This window comes from Rhea pennata, chromosome 14, assembly GCF_028389875.1.
Source record: "Rhea pennata isolate bPtePen1 chromosome 14, bPtePen1.pri, whole genome shotgun sequence".
NCBI lineage: Eukaryota > Metazoa > Chordata > Aves > Rheiformes > Rheidae > Rhea > Rhea pennata.
In genome coordinates, this window is record NC_084676.1 from 3,718,655 (window position 1) to 3,739,831 (window position 21,177).

Sequence of the window (21,177 nt, forward strand, 5' to 3'; positions counted from 1 at the left end):
TCTGCAAAATGTGAGCTATTAAACCTGACACTCCACCAAGTTCTGGTCCCAGTTTTGTTGCAAGTAAAACATTCAGCCCAGAAATTGTTATAATTTATAAGCCCCTTTTAAGCAACCCTAATACTGTGCAGCTCGGGGGTGGGGGGGGAAGGGAATCTGGATAAGCATCAAAACCCTGTAAAATGCAGAGTTTTGCCCCAAATCCAAGGTGCAGTTAGGCATGGTTTTAAATATACAAGCCGAGGAGTGCAAACACCTCATCTACTGCATCAAGGTTTCAAACTACAAACCTCTGGCTACACAAAACTGCTGAATAATAGCAGAGTTGGCGGAGTGCCGCCTGCCCCAGGCACGCACCTCCCATCTGCGCGCCCACATCTCTGCAACGTGTCTGGCTGGTGGATCTCACCTGGCTTCCCGCTGCCCCGTGTCAGGGACCAGGCTTCGGCACGAGCCCGGGGAAGAGCGCGTCCAGACGCCGTCCAGGCGCGCGCAGGCAGGCTGCGGGCATTACGCTCTAATCCCCGGCTCTCCTGCTCCTCCAGCTGCCACAGCTCCCTAGCTTTACAGAAACGCTCTGGTTTCACACCATCAGGACTTCAAAGGTAGCTTTTCAAGAATGCTCAACCTCAGTCTTGATCACCAAAGTCAATGCATTAAAAAAATAATAATAAAAAATCACAAAGGAAAAACCCTTGGCTGCTCCAGATGCACTAAAAACAAAGCCCTTGGAGATTCCACCCGGTTTTCTCTCCTCGGCAAGTCTCTTTGTCCAACAGGGATTCCCTGAGCCGCAGGGTGGCTCCCACTGAGCAACCTGGAGTTCGTGTAACCCAAGACGCTCCTTTTCCTGTAAGGCCAGAGGTATTATAAAGGGCCAGGACTGCATGCATAGGCCGTAACAAGCGCCTTCGCTCTTTGATGCCGTCAGAGATTCTTTTAGCCAACTTTCCTGACTAAACACACACATGCTTCAAGAAAACTCCTATTTTAAAGCTGTAATGTAAACAACCCCAAATTATTACTATCCCCTAAAGGCTACTGCTGGCAGGAATCAATGATAAAGCTCTGCCAGAGCAGTCTGGCATCTAGCAACAATTTGTTTGTTGTCCTGCAAAAATACAGAGAGCCTTGCCATATGGTATTAGCAACTTTCTGGTAACATTAAGAAATACATTGGCTTGGAAAGCAGTTATCGCACCAGAAATAATCCTACGTTTCTGAGGCAGGTCTATGCTGTAAACTGGTATCAGCCTAGCAGCGCTGGTTAGGAGAGCAAAGGGAGGTGATGGTGGCCAGCAGAGCCACACAGATGACATGCCACTGGCACGGCCACGTTTCTGCTGGCACAGTTTAGTTTCTTCTGGGCTAAGCGGAGCTGGACTGAGCTTCAAGGGCACAGGCTCAACACTCCCCACCTGCTAGGAGGACTTCAGCACTATAGACACAGCTATCACAGAGCTGACCCCAGAAAGCTCCCGAGATACCTAACATCCTCCTGGGCTCAACGCAAAGCTGAAGCAATGCTCCAGCCACCTCAAATGGCCGCGGGCCTTCTGCCCTCTAATGAACAGCTTTTTCCCCACTATTCGTGCTAAACAGACATGAAAGGAGAAATCAAAACAAGCTCATTAAAAAGCTTTTTTTAAAAAATAATGCACATACAATGATTTTCTGAGAGTGTTTATACAGGAGATCACAGATGATCATTCATCTCTAAAAGAGATATAGTGCAAGCTGACACGCAGATTTGGTGGGAAAACACATATTTTATAATATCACATGTTCTTAGGCTAGAGTTTTTAGAAGGACCTGAACTGACACAAACGAGCAGAGATTTCTGGGGATATGACTTTACTTCTCTCACTTTCTATAGGGCTCAAAGTATATTCCCGCCCTCCCAGGCTACGCTCCTAGCAGGGAGACAAAACCCGGAGTAAGAAGCATTTCTTACACAGACAACAGTCCCACCAGGCTAAATGCTAGGGCTTTTGTCAAGGAAAGTTTGACAAAGCCAAATCTGAGCGCAGAGCTATGATACATCTAGACTAACAGGATTCTTCCTCGTGTTTGATTTCAGATCTGACATGCAGTACACTTTTTTCTTTCTTTCTTTCTTTCTTTTCTTTTTTCTTTCTCTGAAATCAGAGAGTTACGTTTGATTTAAAGTTAAGCAAGTCATCAACTAGGAAGATTCAGGCTTGGTCATAGTGGTCACCTTGGAAAAGTAACTGCAGCTTTTCTCACACCTTTCACATTCACTCTCCACCTTCCCTTTATCAGGATAAAATGGTAGCGGATGGCACTTGGGATAGACACACTATTCCATCGGCTGCTTATCAGACTGCTCCTGTTTCTTGACGTTTCTCTGTAGCCACAGCCTACATTAGGACGAGAACTCACCCTAATTCCTGTGAGGTGGGAGTTTTCTACAGATTCACAGTATCAAGATTATAGACACACTATGTGGAACAGCATCATATGGGACCACAGCACAAAACTGACAAATGATGGTCACCACGTTGTCCTGACTCCTCCAAGCCAAAAGCCCTGGGCACCATGAGGAGGTAGCTCTATTACCCAGCATCTGCTTCTCCCTGCTGGGAGAGTTCCAGAAATGAAAGAAGGAGTTATATTCAAAATGAAAGAAACAGCAAGCAGGGAACAATATTACTTATGGAACTGGAAAAGACACAGTCCAGATTAGGTGGACCAGCCATGGAACAACATTAGCGGGACTGCTTGGAGCATCTTCTGAAGCACTTTTGAGATCAAATTTAAGAGATGCTTAGCTCCTTCCCCATTCATCTCAAATCTTTTGGATTCTTGCAAATCTTTACTTACCTTCACTGCTCCTATGTCTTGCTCTGAAAACTGATGTCTCCCTTCCTGTGGTCTGCAGTAAGCAGCCTCTCCTCCCTCTTTGCAGCTTCAAGGGAAGCCAAGGTCCATTCTCCTCTGTTCTTGGTCTGTCCATACAGCCAGGCCTATTCTTGCCTCTCCTTTATGGCTCAAAGTGTGAAATATTCCTGTTATGGACACCAGCTGATAACCTGAGCGCTACTGCTGACTGTACTGTATAATCCCATGGCGGTTGCTAGAGAACCGCAGAAAATTCCCTAGCAACAGCACACCGAGGACTGAAGATGCTGTAAACATCAAGTACTACCAGCCACTCTAGCATTAGGAGAACCTCACAAAATTGGGCCACTTTTGGCTCCAGCCTCAAATATCCTCACAGACTAAGGGGTGTAGGGTGTGGAGAAAGGAAGGAAGCACAGAGCGCTTTATTAGTTACCTCTGCTGAAGATGTGTAAGGTGTGGGGTGGCTATCAGTCCCTGAGAAACGCAGGGTAGCAGTTTTGTCTTTGCTTGGAAATTAAAGGTAGAAATTAAGCTGCTGTCTTTCAGAAGACACTACCAGGAACCTGGGGCCTTCAAAGCCTAGATGTTATGCGAGGCAGATGGGGAATCACATCATGGGATGCCCTTCCCTATGGGAAGCGGCAGGGCTCTGCTAGGGGATCCTGTCCTGCCAACAGATCCACTCTAACTCTTCAAATAGATGAGTAACCTCTTGCAAACACTCTCCCGGGGAGGGGGACAGGAGAGGGGCAGGGAAAGGGAAAGGGAAAGGAAACCTCCACAATGTCCTGCTACTCTGGAGACCATGAATTTGCTGTAAGGGCAGGCGCAGCAAGAACAGTTAGAGGTGGCCAAACTAATTAACAGCCACCTGCTCACATCCCCTTCTGCTGTTCCCTGCTGCAGAGATTTAAAAGACTTATCTTTGACAGCCTTTTACAAACATGAAGTCCTCCGCTTTATTGACATCCTTATCTCAACGCACGAGATAAGAGAGGCTGAGGCACAGCCACAGAGAAAAGCCACAAAAGGACTTACAGGGAGAACCGCAGTTAGAAACCCGGAGCTCCTCCAAAGACCCCACGAGCTCCTCTCCTCCCTTAACATTATATTATTGCAAGTATTCAAGGTTCCTATGTCCTACATGAAAAGTCACACTGTGCCCTTTGCCATGAACATCCTCACATGTCTGTACATAAGAAGCTACAGATCCAGGAAAGAGAGAGAGAGAGAGAGAGAAAGCGTGAGAGCACCAGCAGAAACGTATCTGACAATGGTTCTATTCAATACAGAAATCTCAATATTAGGAGGAATTATTAAAATGAGATAACTAGAGAGATGGCATAGGAATACTAAAGACTTGGAACAGAAGCATTTTCACATAAAAGGGAAGGGAGTCTGAGCCTTTCTCCCCAGTGTTCACAGAAAGCCTGAGTTAGATAAACAGTAATAAATATTTTTTAAACAAAAATACCTTCTATCTCTCTTCTGAATTTTCATATTTTAATCTCTCGCCTTGTAATATGACTACACCATAAAGTTCAGTGGTCCACAGAAAAGAAAAATCAGAAGAGTCGGGACATACAATTTCTTCATGTGCTAAAATAGAGATACCAAAAAGCCACAGGCAAAAAAATACGTCAGAAAGAGAAAATAAAAGGAGATCTTTCTTAGGCCTTCTTTAACACAACACCAAAAATCAACCAAGAAATGCAATCCAATTTCTTTTCCCCTGGTACAGATTGTCTTTAGCAGAAAAGTCATTCCCCGTGCAACACCTGCCCTGCCGCCAGTTTTCATAAGCACCACATAGAACCTGACTGACCTCAAAAGTTGCATGCTGTGACAATAAATAAAGTCCGAAGCCCGCCCGTAACACCGCCGAGCCCCTTGGCCAACGCGAGCTGCGAACTCGCGTACAGAAACAAAACGCGAGGTTTGGTGCTCCTGAGAAAGCTCCATCAGATGGCCGCGGCGCAGAAAAGCTGGCATGGCTGCAAGTTCTGATATTAAAGACAAAACAAAACAAACAAAACCCAAAGGCTGCTCTTTTGAACCCTGGGGATTAGTGTGTTTGCCCGTAACATAGCTAGCTCCAAGGTGGGGAAGGAGCCCAGTTGCCGGAGCGGTCACATTCGTCAGGCGTTCCAGTTGAGAGCAACAACAACCTGCTCGGGTTTGTAATACCCTTTGTAGGTGATTATGGGAAACAAAAAAGAGCTAAATTCAAAGCAGGTTTTTCAGCTGGGGGGGGATCCAAAAACGCTGACTGAGGAGCAGAACAAAGCCAGATGGCATACGCTGGTATTGTTGGGGATTATACAGCGCAAGGCAATAGGAAATGAGCAGAGAAAAAGCACCAGTTTTGTCCCATGGCTCCTCCGTTGCCAAATGAACATACCGGGGCAACCGTGAAACAATCAGTTTATGAGTTTCATTCCCCTCCACCCCCAGACTGAACTTAAATATTTGTATAAGCCAAGGCGTAACTTTTATCTAATGTTTTCCTTGGGGTTTACTAGCTGTTTAGAGCATTCAGTCTAAAAAGCATTCCCTCAAACGCTTGCCACAAAAAGAGCTGAAACTATGATACTAATTAAAACCACACTCTCTGGTATCAAGAAGACATGCTATTATTTTCTTTTTTGCTCATGAGAAGCTGTTAATATGGGCAACGCGTCTGGAACATTTTCCTTCCAAGCGCAATGCTCCGTACCCCCTCCTGCTCAGGTCGGCTGGTTTATGAACTTGTCAGCAGTCTGGGGTGGGAAGGCTCAGATGGGATATTTACAAGAAAAGATTTTTTTTTTTTAAATAACAAACTGTTTGCCAACTTGACGTTATAAAAAGCACATCGAGAAAAAAAAAAGAAAAAAAAAAACACAAAAGCTTTATGCGGCACGAAAGGTGACAGGCTAAAGGTCCTGCCTGGTTGCCCAGTGGGCCAAACGAAGGGATGGATCTTGCCAAGATATACTATAGATTTTGAAAAACAGCCTCCGGCTCTGCCAGGGTGCTTCTGGACACTCAGCACAGCCCAGGAAAGGATGTGGGTTGCTGCTGTGTACCATTAGTGATCCACACTAGGGTAAATGCTATTAAAGAAAACAGTAACATTTTATGCTCATTTTATCCCCCCTAATTTAGATGCTGCTAAGGCCTCCCTTATTGTGCTATCAGCACCTCATAAACATTAACATATTTATCCTTATAGCATTTCTAAGAGAAGGGGAACTGCTATTATCACATTTAAAGGATGGAAAACTAAGGCATAAAGAAATCAAAGGTCAGATTTTAGAAGTGTTGAGAGCAATTTTCGAAAGCATCCATCCATATCCTAAGCGATCTAAGCCCAGTCAAAAAATTAATTTGCTTGTCCAACATCAAACAACGACGTCTCCTTCGGAGCAGGTAATAAACCACAAAAGCGCAAGCAGTGGCAAACTGTTCGGGTCCAATTTTCCCAGCCTACCAACTTGTTTCCAAATCCTCCCCCCCTACCACCCCCGATCTGAAGCAGCATCCTGGAAACTCGGCGCTTCGCGACGGCAGCTCCTCGGTGGCTTGGGCAGAGTGCCACAGCCAGGGGCTGCATGCGAAGGACCCAGCCCGAGTCTCCAAAGGAGCATCTGCGCTCCTCGTGAGCGAAACCAAAGTGGCAGCAGGCATCCTCCGGGAAAGGCCCTTGTCCCGCAAGTGTCACTCTTGGGACCACAAAAGTAAATAACGTTTCCTCGGAGCGGTGGGTCTCCGGTTTCTGCTTGGGAGCCTGGCTTTCGCTGCTCCGACGCTGTTGACTCAAAACAAAACGCGGCTTCCCTTTTTCACAGCCACAGGGATGCCAGGTTTTAATTCCTGGCGGTGCAAAGCGTGGGCAGCGGGGGAAGGGGCCCTCTATGGGTGTTTGGAGATATTTTAACTTTGAACAACCTCCTGCCCGATTATTAAGCTTCTTGGTTCGCCAACGATACAGAAAAACTGCCTAAGTTACAAAAACAAGTTAATACATAAAAAATATGACTTCAGCAAAGAAGCTAAGCTATACGGGTGAATATGCTGTAATTTGTTACATGCTTCCATTGTGCAGGGATCCAAAGTAATAAAATATTCCTGTAATGTTAGAACCGTGAGGCCCAGCCCTAATAAGATGTTCAGATTCCAGTATTAGCTTTGCCACACTATACCCTGACTCACTATTGAAATGAGCATTACATTGCTAACCTTCCGAGCACATTCCTACATTTTTTGCCTTTTTATTTTTAATTTCACCCCCAAAGTACATTGTATTTCTATCCAGTAATGCAGGACTGGGGCGATGTCCCCAGCGCTGCGATGCGGGGATGACATCTCTTGCCGCTTTATGCCGCTGCAAACCCATGCATATCCAAACCATCATCATAAAATCCCGGCGGCTGGCTACGGCGCTTGGTTTTATGGACGTGGGGGAGGGCTTGGGGAAGGTACGGGCTGCCTTGGAAATGCCACATTCCCTCAGTCCTGCTTCTCATTTGAGGCTGACAGGCAAAATTCGAACACATCATTACGGCTTTGAGGAGGCTGCTAAAGGTAACACTCATGTTACAAATGAATTAATAGGAAACACTTACCTTCCCCACTAGCTTGCCTTTCCTGTTCATGCAAAGGTAAAAGTCTGTCTCTTTCCCTTTGATCCGGACTTGACTGCCAAAAGTGTCTGTTTCCACTAGAAGCTGGGCTTGTAAAGGAAGAAGAAGAAAAAAGAAACATTTACCAGTCTGGTCACGTTAAGTTGTGGGATGTGCAAGGCTCATCAGCACGCTCTCCTGTTATAGCTACCCGAGCCACGCGAAGCTGTGGGGCACCACAAGGAAACCCAGAGAACCCATCCACAGGCTGAACCTGGTCGCAGGTGCAGATCAAGGTCTCCACCGAGTCCTGTGCACCCGCTCCAGGTTTAATGGTGGAAAACACACATATACACATGTGCACTCCACTTGTCCACCCCAACACCGCTACATCACCAGTAATATACAGCACAATGTTCTCCTTCGCACTGAGATTGCAGATTACAGTCTTGCAGAAGGTAGAAGATCAGCATGACAAGGACAAAATTCCTTTTTCCTGTCAGCAGCCCTTAAACACTTTACAGAAGTGTCCCAGCCACTCGCTAGAGGGGCAAAACAACACTCTGCTCTTCAGGCCTCCTAAAGGTCACGGAGACAGCTAGGAGGGGAGAAATTCAGTGCTAGCTGCTCTTTATGATGAGCATCGGCACTTCCAGACCTGGTCTCAGAAGGTCACTAATTGCTTTGTGGCAATCTAGCTCAGCTCAGTCTGTGACTCTTGCCCTGGCGGGGAGAAATGTGGCCAATCACATAATGCCCATCTATAAGGGCCACAGTGTTGGTCTGCAGCATTTCCAGGAGCCATGGCAGAAGGATGGACTTCTGCAACTTGTCACCTGCCTTGACTCGATTTAATCTGCAGAAGTGGGCCAAGCCGCCAGCCAAATGTGGCATGCTGATATCATCACTAAAACCTGGACATGTTTGAATTCAGCGTTTTATTCTGTCTCCTTTCAGAATTAGGACCTAAATGTGAATTCCAATCATGCCCGAAGTTCAGATTCCACAAATTTCCCTAGAGAGTCAGGAACATGCAGACTGGACATTTTGTTTCAGATCCATCTCTGATATGCAGGGGAGAAAGTAGACATGGTCGAAACACAATGCAAGAATGTGTAAGTGTCAGCAAGTGCAAATCCATGATCCTGTTCTGGAAATTCTCACATTTGTGAGAACTAAGTCTTACCGTAGAAACCCTGCTTTCGCCAAACTCTGGAGAATGTTTGATCTATGCTGCAAAAAAGTCACATTCTTTTTGGCATTCATATTTCAAACTTTAAAACTCTCTAAGAGCAAATATGTTCGCTGTAAGGATTTACCATGGGGATAGAAATAGGGGTTTGTTTCATTTAAACACATTAATATTTTTCCCACTTGTAAAGTCAACTTTTGGCTTCTGCAGCAGTGCAAATATCACAAACCTTTAATTTGCAAGGGCCCTAAATGGCGTTTTCCCTTTGCAGCTCAGTCACATATGCAAGTTCAGGGTTTTTCAATTACTAGCTGTTTACATTTACTTAGACATATCTGTTATACCTTTATCACAAGGGATATTTAAAGAATAAATTATTTCTAACAGCAAATGCCTGTATTATACCAGTGTATTATTACAAACACATGTAAATACAGGCATTTATCTAGGTCTTTCTGAAACGTATCTATGTTTTGGGGTAGCTAAGATAGAGGCCAGCTCATTGATGATAACTAAAGCTGCAGACCTTGTCTCCCCACTTGCCCAGGAGGTATCAAACCACTGACTTCCCATGCACTTAAGTGAAGAAAAGCTCCATGGACCAGAAATATGGCATCATAATAAGGATATAAAGATGAGCAAAGCCAGGATGGGGGGAGATGAGATGGCACTGGGTCAAGCAGAGGTGTTCAAGGGGAGGCTGAGCAAAATGGTAGACAACTTGGTAAATACCAAGAGCTTCAAGGAATTCAAGGAGACTGCTCAGAGGAGCTCTTGCAGCCGCACAAACAGACCAGGGACCGTCTCCTTTAGGGAGATGACTGTGAAAAGTCTTACCCATCACCACAAGCAAAACTAATGGTCAACCACAGAGGGAGAGTGCAGCAGCCCACGCCCGACTGCAGGTCATCAGGCCAGCACTAGAGATCCCAAAGACTGGCCCAAGCACCACTGCCAACTGAGAGCGCTCCAAGGAGTCATTCCTGGATCCAACAGGCAAAGCAAAGGGACAAGGGCCAACCAAGGACCTGGCTTGGCAGCTCGTAGACAGGACACAGCAAACATGTTCCATGCCGTCTGCCCACCCCTACTCCCAAAAGGCGTTATCCAAGCTGCAAGGTGTTCCCCATCCAGCCAAGTCTCAGCGTTGCTGCTAAAACGGCTAAGAATAACGCTGAATATCAGATAATAACTTTGGCCAGCCTAATGTTCATAAAGCGCAGCACGCCTCTGCTAGGGCCTCGAGCAGCAGTCCCGAGTGCCAGTGAGCCACCCACACCTTTGCAACGCAGGGCGCTCGCCGGCGCAGCATGTACTCGGATTAGCAACCGCGGGGCGCACCATCCTGCGCTCCCCGCCCCCTCTCGCTGCAGCCAGTATGAGTAATATCCAAGCTGATTTTAATTTGAAAAATATCACCTTAAAAAGATGCCGGTTCCCTGCTGTGAAAATTAAAACCATCTGGATGGAGTGATTTCAAATAATTAATCTAGGTCTCCTTTGACACTGCTACTAATTAAAATATGATACCTTCCTCCCCCTTCTTTAAATAAAGAATTTAAATAAAGTTTAAAGATCTAATAAAATAATGTCATAATTTAGAACTAAATAGGACTCACCTTTCCTGTGCACTGCGAAGGTTATGCCTGCACTTAAATCCCTCACCACCTAGCAGCAGCGGATGGACAAACATCCAGCACGACACCTCCAGCAGCCCACCCCACTGCCCCGTCTCGGTTCTCGGGCCCCAGGGTCATCCTACGCCATCGTGTGGTCAGGACGGCGGGTCAGCACGCTGCCTCTGCGCCTTGCTGTGGGATCAGGCCTGGCTTTGCTAGCTGCCAGGGCACAGGCGATGAAGCCAAACCACAGGCACCCATTTTTCAAAAATCTGAGTCTCAAGCTTCCTCAATTGTTGGAAATATTCCCATTTTTAGGAGTCCTCGTCCTCCTTCTTTTACAAGAGATTTGTTTGGTTTGGGGGTTAGGTTCACCACCCAATTGGCTTCCAGTTGAAGGTTCCCCTTACAGCTGATTCTTCTCTTTAAAACAGGCATCTAACAGGGGAAGGATTTGTCCCTCTCTCCCGAAATTCTCTCAGGAGCCTCAACAGTGGGCTTGGGTAACACGTCTAACTGCTAGACAGCTAAAATTACCTGGGGTGAACCCTAACCCTGGACCCGCCAATTCTGCAACAAGAGTATCTGCGACAGGGATATTAGTCCACCATAACTTGGTGTTGAGGTCTCCTACTCCCTTCATATGAGGCTGCAAAAAAGTTCAGTCACCACCAACGGGATCTCAATAAATGTAAATTCTGCCTTGAACTGCTGTCTTGTGTGACACTACCATAAAAGTATTGCCGCCACAAAAAATGTGTGAAGAAAAATTCAAGAGACTTTTACCTGAGCACTCAGTGGAAATAAGTGACACCAAGTTGGAGCAGTGTCCCCATGACAGTTTGCAGCTAGCTCGCCCTGCAGGACGTGTTACTTTAAACCCCATTAGTCCCTGGATACACCGTAGGGAGATTACAATCTTTATTTTCAAAAGCCCTGCACTCTAGCCTCCAGATCAGGTATTATTGTTTAAATTCTTTGACAGCTAGATATTCTGATATATTTTCCAGAAAAAAAAAAGAAAAAAAAAGAGAGAGAGAAGAGAAAAAGAAAAGATGTCTTTAGAGGGTAAGATCTTCTGCTACATGCTTTTGCCTTATTGGCCCATTTAACCTAAACCTTCCTGAAAACTCCCACTGGAAGAGATTGGAATTCCTCACATGTCTAGGTGAAAAGGATTACATATATATGTTGAAAAGCTATCTTCCAGCTAAGAAAACATGAAGTCAAGGAGATATGTGAAGGTGGCAGAAAATATGCCAAATTATCTTTCAAATATTTCCTGGGAGTGGGAGGATGGGAGCCAGAAAAGCATAGGAAAAGAAAGGAGAAAGAAGGCACCTGAGAAGTTTAAGGCTCACATAGTACCACAAAATCCTACATTCCAGCAAGTTTGAGATAAATTAAGCAACAGAGGAAAACCCAGTTATGGCGCAGAAGGATTGGGCACTTCATAAACGTTTCTGATGCAGCACTGGCCATAAGCAGAGTTGATCCATCCTGCAGTAGGGATGATGCTGCTGCCTTAGAGGTGAAACGGAAGAGGCAAAACCCACAGGCTGGAGGACTCTATTTGCTAATGATGGGTGCTATATTTGCAGTTTCTGGACTAACAAGGTCTTGAGTGCAAATGTTAAAAGCTCCAAGGCTGAACAGGACAGGCTGCAAATGTCCTCAAGGAAATGTTCTGCCAAACAGATTTAACCACGATGCAGGCTTGTGTCGATTCACAGTCGCTTTCTGCAGGTACAAATCCTGCAAAAGGAATTGCAGGAGAAAAGATAATACCGCCACCTCTGCTGCCCACTGTCATCTTTAAGCAGGCCAGCTAAGACACATTTTCTGTGGAAAAGGCTCTCAGAGGGGACCAAGATCCCAGCTTTTGTTGCACTTTTTCTCATTACAAGCTCGTACTATTACAAAGCCAGGGAAACTATTCTTAGCGCTTACTTGAAACCATTTCCAGCTAATGAAGAGAAATGATGCACAGATAAGTCGAGGCTGGGACCACAGCTCTGTGACAGGGAGCAGCTTTCCAATTTTTTAGGTCTACTGCTACGAACCGAGGCAGAGTGCACTTGCCACAGATCTCAGCACATACCACATCTAACTCACCCTCAAAGAGCTAAAGAGAATGAGATTTACTTTCTCATAAGACTGTCTCTTCCAGAGAAAAGCTCAGCCGAGCATGGATTTTTATGTATCTCCATGCCTAAAATAGTTGAAACCCGTTCAAACACATCCTGTTCCCCCCAAATTTGAATCCTTTACATGACCACAGCATAGGACAGAATGACCCTGTCTCGACTTCACGTTGATGACCTAATGAAGAGGGAATCATGCCAAAATTATGTAAAGTCTGTAGGGTCTAATAAAGCCTGCGGGCTATGAACAACTGAGGGAATCTATGCTGCATCTTGAAGTTTTATTTGCACATTTGCATATTTCTCAAAAGCATATCATTTTAAAGAGTTATAACCCGTGCAGTTCAATTCCCTTCTCAATTAGGTGCAAAACAGGAGTAACTACAGAAATCAAGAAAGTCGGTGCTCAGGAGTGCTGAGCTCTGACCCACATACCATTATAGTTAGCTCATCAAGTTTGTCTTTAGTGAACACAGAACATACATGTCAAATTATAAAAAGGCACGCTCATTGGGAGATTTCTGCTAATCCCGTCTTCCCAGCAAGGTGCCATACCACCAGCTCCAAGACTCAGGCTCCAGGTACTTAACGTTTTTTAAGCCACCACTTTGTACAAGAATGGGAACTATCCAGTCTTAAATCAGTGAGACTACACAGTGAATAGCATGCTCAAACAGTCTTAAATCAACCTTTTTAAAATGTGGTCTAGCTGAGGTTCTCTTTTTAACATCCTAAAGTAACCAAGTCTGAAGAGATAATGAATATCTTTTATTAGGTCAGCTGATGTAGTTAGGGAAAAGACAAGATTTCAGGCACATAAGCTGTTACAGCAACAACACAGTAATATACCTGCAGCGCAAAGTCCCTCGTTGCGCTTCTCCGTGCCTGAATTTGGGATGAAGCGAGGCAGAACGGAGGGTTCAGTGCGTACAAAGGAACGACAGCCAAGACTGCCCGTCCGCCTCGTGACGGCACCCGCCAGCTCCAGCAGTTCTCCGGAACCGGACGTGGTTGAGCATTTGTATGGGAGACGCCACAGGAAAATCCCCAGCGCTGCAAAGCTCTCCAAGGCGCTTTCACTGCAGCAATCCGATCCTGCCTTCGCATCAAGGCCTTCACACACATAGGAAGTCCCGCAGGTAAAGATCCCTGCAGAGCGTCAGGGTCCTGCCACGGGCTGCGTGGCTGGACAGGGCAGGAGCACAGGTTTGGGGCAGCGGGAAACACTTCTCGCCTTCCTAGTCCTCTGCCAGGCTGTCTCTGCGCTCTGCCTACCTACAACTGGCACAAGGGAGGAGCTGGAGAAAAGTGTGGGATCCCAGCACTTTAACGGAGCAAGGAGGACTCAAACCCCCTCCCTAACGCACTCTGCTTTACCTTCCTGAGGTTTTGCCTCTGAGCTAGCTGATAAGAGCTCGAGTGTCAGGGAAAGGCTTTCAGGCACTCTCGTTTGCAAACGGCAACCTCACAGCCATCCTGTCCCACTTCCAGGCTCCTGAGCTATCCGTTCTGTGCTCACCGAGCACGTCTACATGACACAATGCCAAGACATGCGGAAATATCCGTGCTCGTGCCAACCACGCTAGCCTGAGTACCCAGCCCAATACAGATGTGCAAGCATGACACACTGCTGCAGGCGCTTAACCCTGCAGCGTGCACAGACCAGAACAGTCGGGTGCTAAAATACCACTTGCACCCTACTGCCAACATCCACTACGTAAGCCTGGCCACCATCACTGGGGTTCAACTGTAAGGGGTGCCAACCTCCAAAATCCCCACCGCCACTTACTTCAGCAATGACTCTACAACATCCGCAAGGCATGGTTTTGATCTGCAGGTGCTCTCCAAGCATCTCCAGGATCACCTCAGGGGCAAAGCTGCCTCACGACTCTGTAGAGAATGTATTGCTTATGCCAGAATGGCGACAGTAAGGGAAAATAAGACCCTGAAACAAAGTACTCTTTTCAGTATTGCCCACTCTGATGCCTAAAGGATGACAAAGCTCTTCAGACATGGCCCCTATAAAGTAACTCCAGTCACCACATTTTGGGAGAAGCTTAAATGTAAATATGCTAAACTTGGAGGTCTTTAATCAGTCCGTGCATATGAAAATCCTTTGATAGTTTAGCTGACATAAGACCAGAATAAATATCAAGGTAGAGCTTAAGAGATTTTGCCCAACTTAACTCAAAAAAAATAACCAAAATAAAGAACATCTGAGGATAATGCTAAGATTGCAAGTATCAGGTTACCAGCCCAAGACTCCACTATCCAGACTGTGTTCATCATTTATCATGTGAAAAATGAGTGCAAAATATTGTCATTTTGTCATGCTGCCATTTGCACCCATTAGTAGATATAATAACACAAGATTAAGCAGTGGAGAATCAGACCTGGCCTCTTGCAGATGTTTTATACATAATTCACCTTAAGAGGCACTAAAAATATTTTGGCAGTAGTTTTGATTATGTTGAATAAGCTTATTTAGACAAGATTCAGTAAAACTGGAGGCAATAGGTTGTGTGTTTTAAAAAACGTCTGGGTGGGGAGTGGCAAAGAACAAATTCTGAACTGAACTTTACCACCTGCAAACTTGCAATGACTAAGAAGTAGGCCTGGAAAGAGAAACGTTAAAAGTGTTAGCACAGAAATTCCTCTATCTCACCAGGGTGTCTTACTGTCTCCAAACACAGCTCAAGTGGACAGTATTTCTACAGAGGCAGGAAAACTGCTTGAAAAGCTGCCAGGCTCTGAGTCTGGAATTAGTGAAGGATGAGCCTCAAAAAGTTCAGAAGCTCTGTTTTGCTTGAAAAAGCACCTAAAATGAAAAATAAAGGGCCAAACCCTGATGTCTTTGATCATTCTCATTTGAATAAACTCCTACTGACACAGTAAAGACCAACAGACAAGGACCTTAGAGCCTGGCCCTGACTGTTTTGCTGAAATGTATCCAAAGCATTGGAATCTCTTGGGTCTGGAAATATCATGAACCTTTCCTGTCCCACAGAGGGTTAGAATTACCACAAGAACAAACTTTTGCTGAGGTTATTTGGACTCTCTTGTTCCCAGTCTCAGCTGAACCCAACAAAAATACTGATGCACATGAAAATAATAATAAGCAGGGAATGACAATCATGGGAACCCCATGTACTCTCACTTCTTCGAAGCTGCTTTCTTTGCAGCCAGAAGTTTAGGACAGACCATATTTACTCTGAACCACTTCACCCATCTGTCTTGGGCAGCCTGACGGTTGGCTGCTCATCCTCAGTAGTGAAGTAGGTGTGATGTGAGCACCACCCATATTCTCTTACCTAGGAGTCCCAAACACATAAATCTCCTCTGTATACCAACATCATGATGGCTTCAAATACTCCAAGTTAGTCCAACCAGTTTCCCCTGTGGTACTTGTGAGTGCTCCAAATTGGGGCTAATCAGGAGAAATCCATAAAGAATTTGCAGTGAATTAAGATCATCAGCTGTGCCTGCTATAAAAAGGTGTTACTTTCACTGTACGCTGTGCGGGTTTTATTACTCTGTGCCCTCCAGTAAAAGTTGAAATTGTGACAATTAATTTTATGGATGGGGATGTATGTGTATCTGTGCATTTTCCCAATGGGGCACACTGTAACTTCACCAGGAAGTAAGAAATACACTGAAAACAAAATTGCACAAAGCTATAGTATTTTCAATAAGGTTCTTGCAGCTCTGGAGCTCAGAGAAGCAAAGGCAGTCCGTGACAACAAATGTCGAATATGGGGAAGATTATTCTATGTTTTAAGATGAGAAACAGTCTCTGCTGTGACAAATGGATGCACACTTGCTATCAAACATGTCTGACCTTGATCTTCAACAATCACGCTGCTGCTGTGTAAAAGATAATGTACTAGTAATCACAGAATGGTCAATGCTAGAAGGGACCTCTGGAGATCACCTTGTCCAAACCTCTGCTCAAGCACGTCGCACAGGGTTGCATCCAGGCAGGTCTTGAATATCTCCAGAGAAGGAGACTCCACAACCTCCCTGGCAGAACCATCACTTTCAAATGAGACTACTTGATTATTTGGGGATAAAGGCTGAAAGAGGAGAACAAGAACCGATTTTCTACAGCACCTGGTCCTTCCTCCCAGGGGACACGCTCAGGGACAGAGTGCTCTCAAGGCAAGTCCCTCGGAGGACGGGGCTCTCTGCATCAGCCTGGTTGAAAACGCCTCTCCCCCCACAAGGTATTTTCTTTCAGCCTTACTCAAAGCAGCAGCAATGGCAATAGTAACAAAAATCAGATACCACATTAACTCTGCCTTTAGCACCTTTGGTTTGACAGAATATTTGGTTTTGGAAGCTTATTTGTCACAAGGGTTTTCTTAAATTACTACCTCAGTACACAGCAGCAGTAAGGCTGTTTACTTGCCTTTTAGTGCATTTTAATTGTGTGAGAAGTTTGAAAAGTTTTTTTTTCATTACTTGAATCATTTGGGACAAGAGGCATCTGACACTGGATATTTAAACAAGACCTGTCAGATCTGCAAAATTAAAGTGCACTTATTAAAACATAAAAAAAAAAAAAAACTCAAATCTAATTCTAGAGTCAAAGCGTGAGGGTTTGGATTCAGAAAACAGACCCATGCTAAGTCTCAATATAAAAAGTGAACGAAGTACAAAACTAAGCCTGTCATCCTCCGCGGGGCTACGAACCTGAGCGGCGAGGAAGAGAGGCAGCATCTCTAATAGCTTCTTTTTGTCATTCTGGGTCTGAAGAGCCAACGTCGACAGCGTAAGATCCCGATGGCGTTACGTGTTGCGGAGCCCCGTTTCAGTACGGCCGGAGGCACACCCGCTCCATAAAGCCCGGATTCGCTCCCACCCTTACTTCTGCGTGAACCGCCGCGGCGCTGCCTAAACGCTTCGGCGCAGGCTCGGCCGCCCGCCTGCAGGATCTTTTACTGAAAGCCCCAATTCTGCCTTGATTTATCACTCGTGTTGCAAAACCCGTTGCAAAAGCCTCACCGCCCGGAAAGGCCCGCGGGAGCCGAAGGTGGCCTCTGCCAGCGGCAGGGCCCTCCCCGGGGCAGGAGCGGGCTGCGTTTCCGCCGGCACAGCAGCGCCGCGAGGCCGGGCAACGCCGCGGAGCAGGAGCCGGCCGCGGGGAAGCGAGAGCTCGCTTTGCAGCACCCAAGCTGCTGGCGCTTTCCGCCCGGTCCCGCACTGGGCACGACTGGAAAGGAGGCAAAAAAAAAAGCAGGACGCTGGGGAACGCGGGCCGCGGGTGGCCAGCGGGCCCCGTCCGTCCCCGCTGCGGGCAGGTGTCCCTCCGCAGCTTCCCCGCCGTTCTCCGACCGGCGATCGGGCAGCGAGCGGAGCCCCCGGCTGCGGCGGGCTACGCGCCGGGCGGTAAGTGCCGCTAACGCGCTCTGCGTTTGTGCTCGGGGGCAGGAAATCCCAACATCCAGTGCCAAGGGGTTAATTATAATTTATGCCGCGCGATCTTCAGGCTGTGGAGGGTTTTTGTTGCTTTTTTTTTTCTTTCCTCCAGCTAATTAAGAGGTACAATTACCTCTGAGAATCAAAGGGATATTTTGGTACCCAGCTCAGAGAAACAGATTACAGGCACTTAAAACACAAGGACACCCTAGCTTTTCTACACGTGCTTAATTTTTGATTCAGACCATTAAAGGAAACAGTCATATTCCTATTCCAGTATTGCAATGCCATGAAGAATGCCTATGACAGCAGCTGCAATATGGTAATGCACTGTGTTGCTGCTTTCCTAGCGATTTCCTAAGCTTTCCATGATACCTTTTACTGATGTATCACCTGCCACTCAGGGATCTTCCAAAACTTCCTGCTTAATTAAAAAAGCTTCATGATATCTTGGAGGTGGGTACTAACCAGGCAGACCAGCTTGTGGTCAGAGTGCAAGCCCGCAGCTACTTGCTCCCAAGCCGAGGAACAAGTAGATGGATATTATTACTTAATCCCAGGAAACCACTTGAACTTGGGTGGTGAACAAAGTTACTGTGGCCACAGAGCCACAGTGGCCTCAACGTGCAGCCGGTGCCAACTCATCTGCACTCCCCTCTCTGCCTGATGGCCTGCGATAAGCAGATGAGGTCCACTTGCCACCGAGGCCCTGGAAGCTAGGGCTGAGGGAAAATTAGCCCTGCTGGTGCCCAGCATTTCAACGTGGGCACGCACAGGCAGGTGCACGCATAAAGCGCGGCTGGGCAACGGGGCGGGCTGGGGGATAGCACCTTTGGGACTCACCTCCACCAGCTCCACGCCAGCTGGATGCTCACCAAACGCTGCCAGGTTCAGCACAGAGGTGCCACCGTGGGCCAGCTCGCACTGCACTGGCTGGATGGGAATGCGTTTTTAAGAGCAAGTCAATCACTTCTCATAATCTCCAGCCATCAGCTGCTTTCCTTCATGTTTGTGCTAAGGTTTAAGGGCTGCTGTAAACCTGTGCTCTCTCTTTCTCATCACTTCCAGAGGTGTTTGCTGAGCCATTTGCAAAAGGTTAATGTAAATGAATATTCAGATGTTGGGAGAGGGGGGTTGTGTTGAGGACAGCAAGAAAAGGTTCTGGGGACCCTTAAAGTCCTCCTCTGGGGAGTCACTGGAGCCACACAAACAACACAGGCTGCAGCTTCAGCCAGGCTCAGCACAGGCTGTGCAAACACCTAGTCCATCAGTCATTATTTTTAGGGATGCAGTAGGCACTCTGGGAAATTACACACTTACGTTGGAAACTGGTGCTGTATAATTGTCAGCAGCCGTCATGCATCTTTATCAGCAGCCTTTGCCCTGCCCTAAAACATAGCTCAGAAACACACACGAGGCTGGCGACGGCAATGAAGACCAGCGATTTTTCTAAAGAAGGGGTCAGCGTTAGGACCGTCAGTGTCCATCCGTTTGGGTTGAAATAGAGCACGTACTACCAAAGCCAACAGGAGAACTCAACAACTGGTATCCACCATCACCTACCCTCTGCCTAGGGCTTGATTAAATTGTTCCTGGTTTATCTGGCTACCCTTTGATCTGCATCCTGTGCCGAAAGCAGCAAGCTTGCTGGGCTGAATTTGCCACAAAGCAGGCGGAAATCCACAAACTAAAAACACACTGTGTAAAGCATTTTGTTAAATTACAAGGAGATAACGCAGTCAACACCTCAGCACGGACAGATGCTGACTGAGATTGCTCATCTCAAAGGGGTTCTCAGATGCTAATTTGAAACCTGGCATTTAAGAGCCCTGTAGCCTGAACAACGCATCTCCTGCGGCTTTAGGCTCTTCACTGACCAAAAACTTTCCCGATTTAATGGCAGTCCTGGATGTATTTCTATCCCTTTAACCACTCTGACTGTCAGGAAGAGGGCAAATCAGTTGTCACAAAATGTTTTACAAGAACACCTACAAACGGTATGATCCCACATCAAATAGAGCAGTGACTGTGTTCCCCCCAGTACTACGGGAGCTGCAGAGTGGAATACTCCATTTAGCTGCAGGATCCTAGGTGCAAATTAGGAAAGCTTTCCTATGTAAAGTTGAGAGCAATCAGGGGTATGGTACTTCTTAGAGGGTTTACTACTGTGTATAAGAAGGGATAAAAAAAAATTTTTTAAAGAGAGAGAGAGAGAGAAGAAAGAGAGAAATATAGCCAAACTAGGAACACTCTGCAGAAGGGATGAAGATTGCTGCATGTGCCCAGCTGATCAGAAAATCCAGACAGCCTTTCCTAACCTCAGGTATAAGACGGGTGCTAGTGCAGGAAAGAAATTAACAGGCTGAAAAAGGACCTGGCTCAGCACTGGAAAAAGCGAGACAGGAATCACAAAACCGCTGCACGCAGTCACAGCTGAAGCCACTAACCTGCACTGACACTCAGTGAACAGGACTTGCAAATGCTTAATCAGCAACATGACCAAGTTATAAAGGAAAGAAAAAGAAGGGAAGGGCAGATCCAGAGGGAAATACATATATACCAGCATTACCTTTCCTTACAGCTCTCTCTTTATTGAAGAAGCAGCAAAAGCGCCAGTGCACTTCAGAATACAAACGCTGACACTGAAATTCAGAGTCCTGAATCGCTTCCAACAGGGAAAATATACTGACCGCAGTCTGTTTGGAGGTCAAACAAAATCAATAGCCTTTCTCTCCAGTCTGTCTCTAAACTAAGCTTCTTTCAAAGACATCCAGAGAAAATGGATCATCTTTTGTTGTTGTGTGTGGTTTTGGGTTGGGCTTTTTTGTTTTGTTTTGTTTTTTTTAAGTGGTCAAACATTCATACAAGTATAAGAAACTCCTTCCTCCCTCGACATACTGAAAGGATTGTACAGAGGTCAAAACTGCTCATCAGTTTTACTACACAATAGATGAGTTATCCAATTCTTGGGGAGGAAACCAAGCTGGAAGCTGCTTAACACCTGGGAAGAGAGGAAAAAATAAATCAATGTATTTGCTTGATCGGGGGGTATATTTAAAGCTGGTTGCCAATTAGTTCAACAGAGTTTGCCATTAAAGAGCACAACAATTTAGCCCCAGGAGCTGAAATTTACTGTGTTTCCTCAGATTCTTCCTGCTGAGAAACAGATATTGGTTTTAGCCAGGTCAGACACCAAGGAGAAGGACTGAGGCTGAAAGTCACAGTCGCAATATTGGACTCTGAAAGGACGCCTGACAACGGATACGACAGGATTGCAAGACAATCTGGAGTTTGGGAAGCACTCTAAGGAGGCAGGCTCCAGCCAAGAGATTTCT

The 21,177-nt window shown here is 46.2% G+C and overlaps 1 protein-coding gene across 3 annotated transcripts in view; it reads right to left on the bottom strand.

The window, feature by feature from the left end:
* The window catches only part of FGF18 (fibroblast growth factor 18), an 87,828-nt gene that overhangs the window by 12,859 nt on the left and 53,792 nt on the right, over window positions 1–21,177 (bottom strand). For all 3 annotated transcript variants that reach the window (XM_062587292.1, XM_062587291.1, XM_062587290.1), the window contains one exon: window positions 7,473–7,579. In XM_062587292.1, the coding sequence (XP_062443276.1) occupies window positions 7,473–7,579 (107 nt within the window). The remainder of the gene's footprint in view (window positions 1–7,472; window positions 7,580–21,177) is intronic.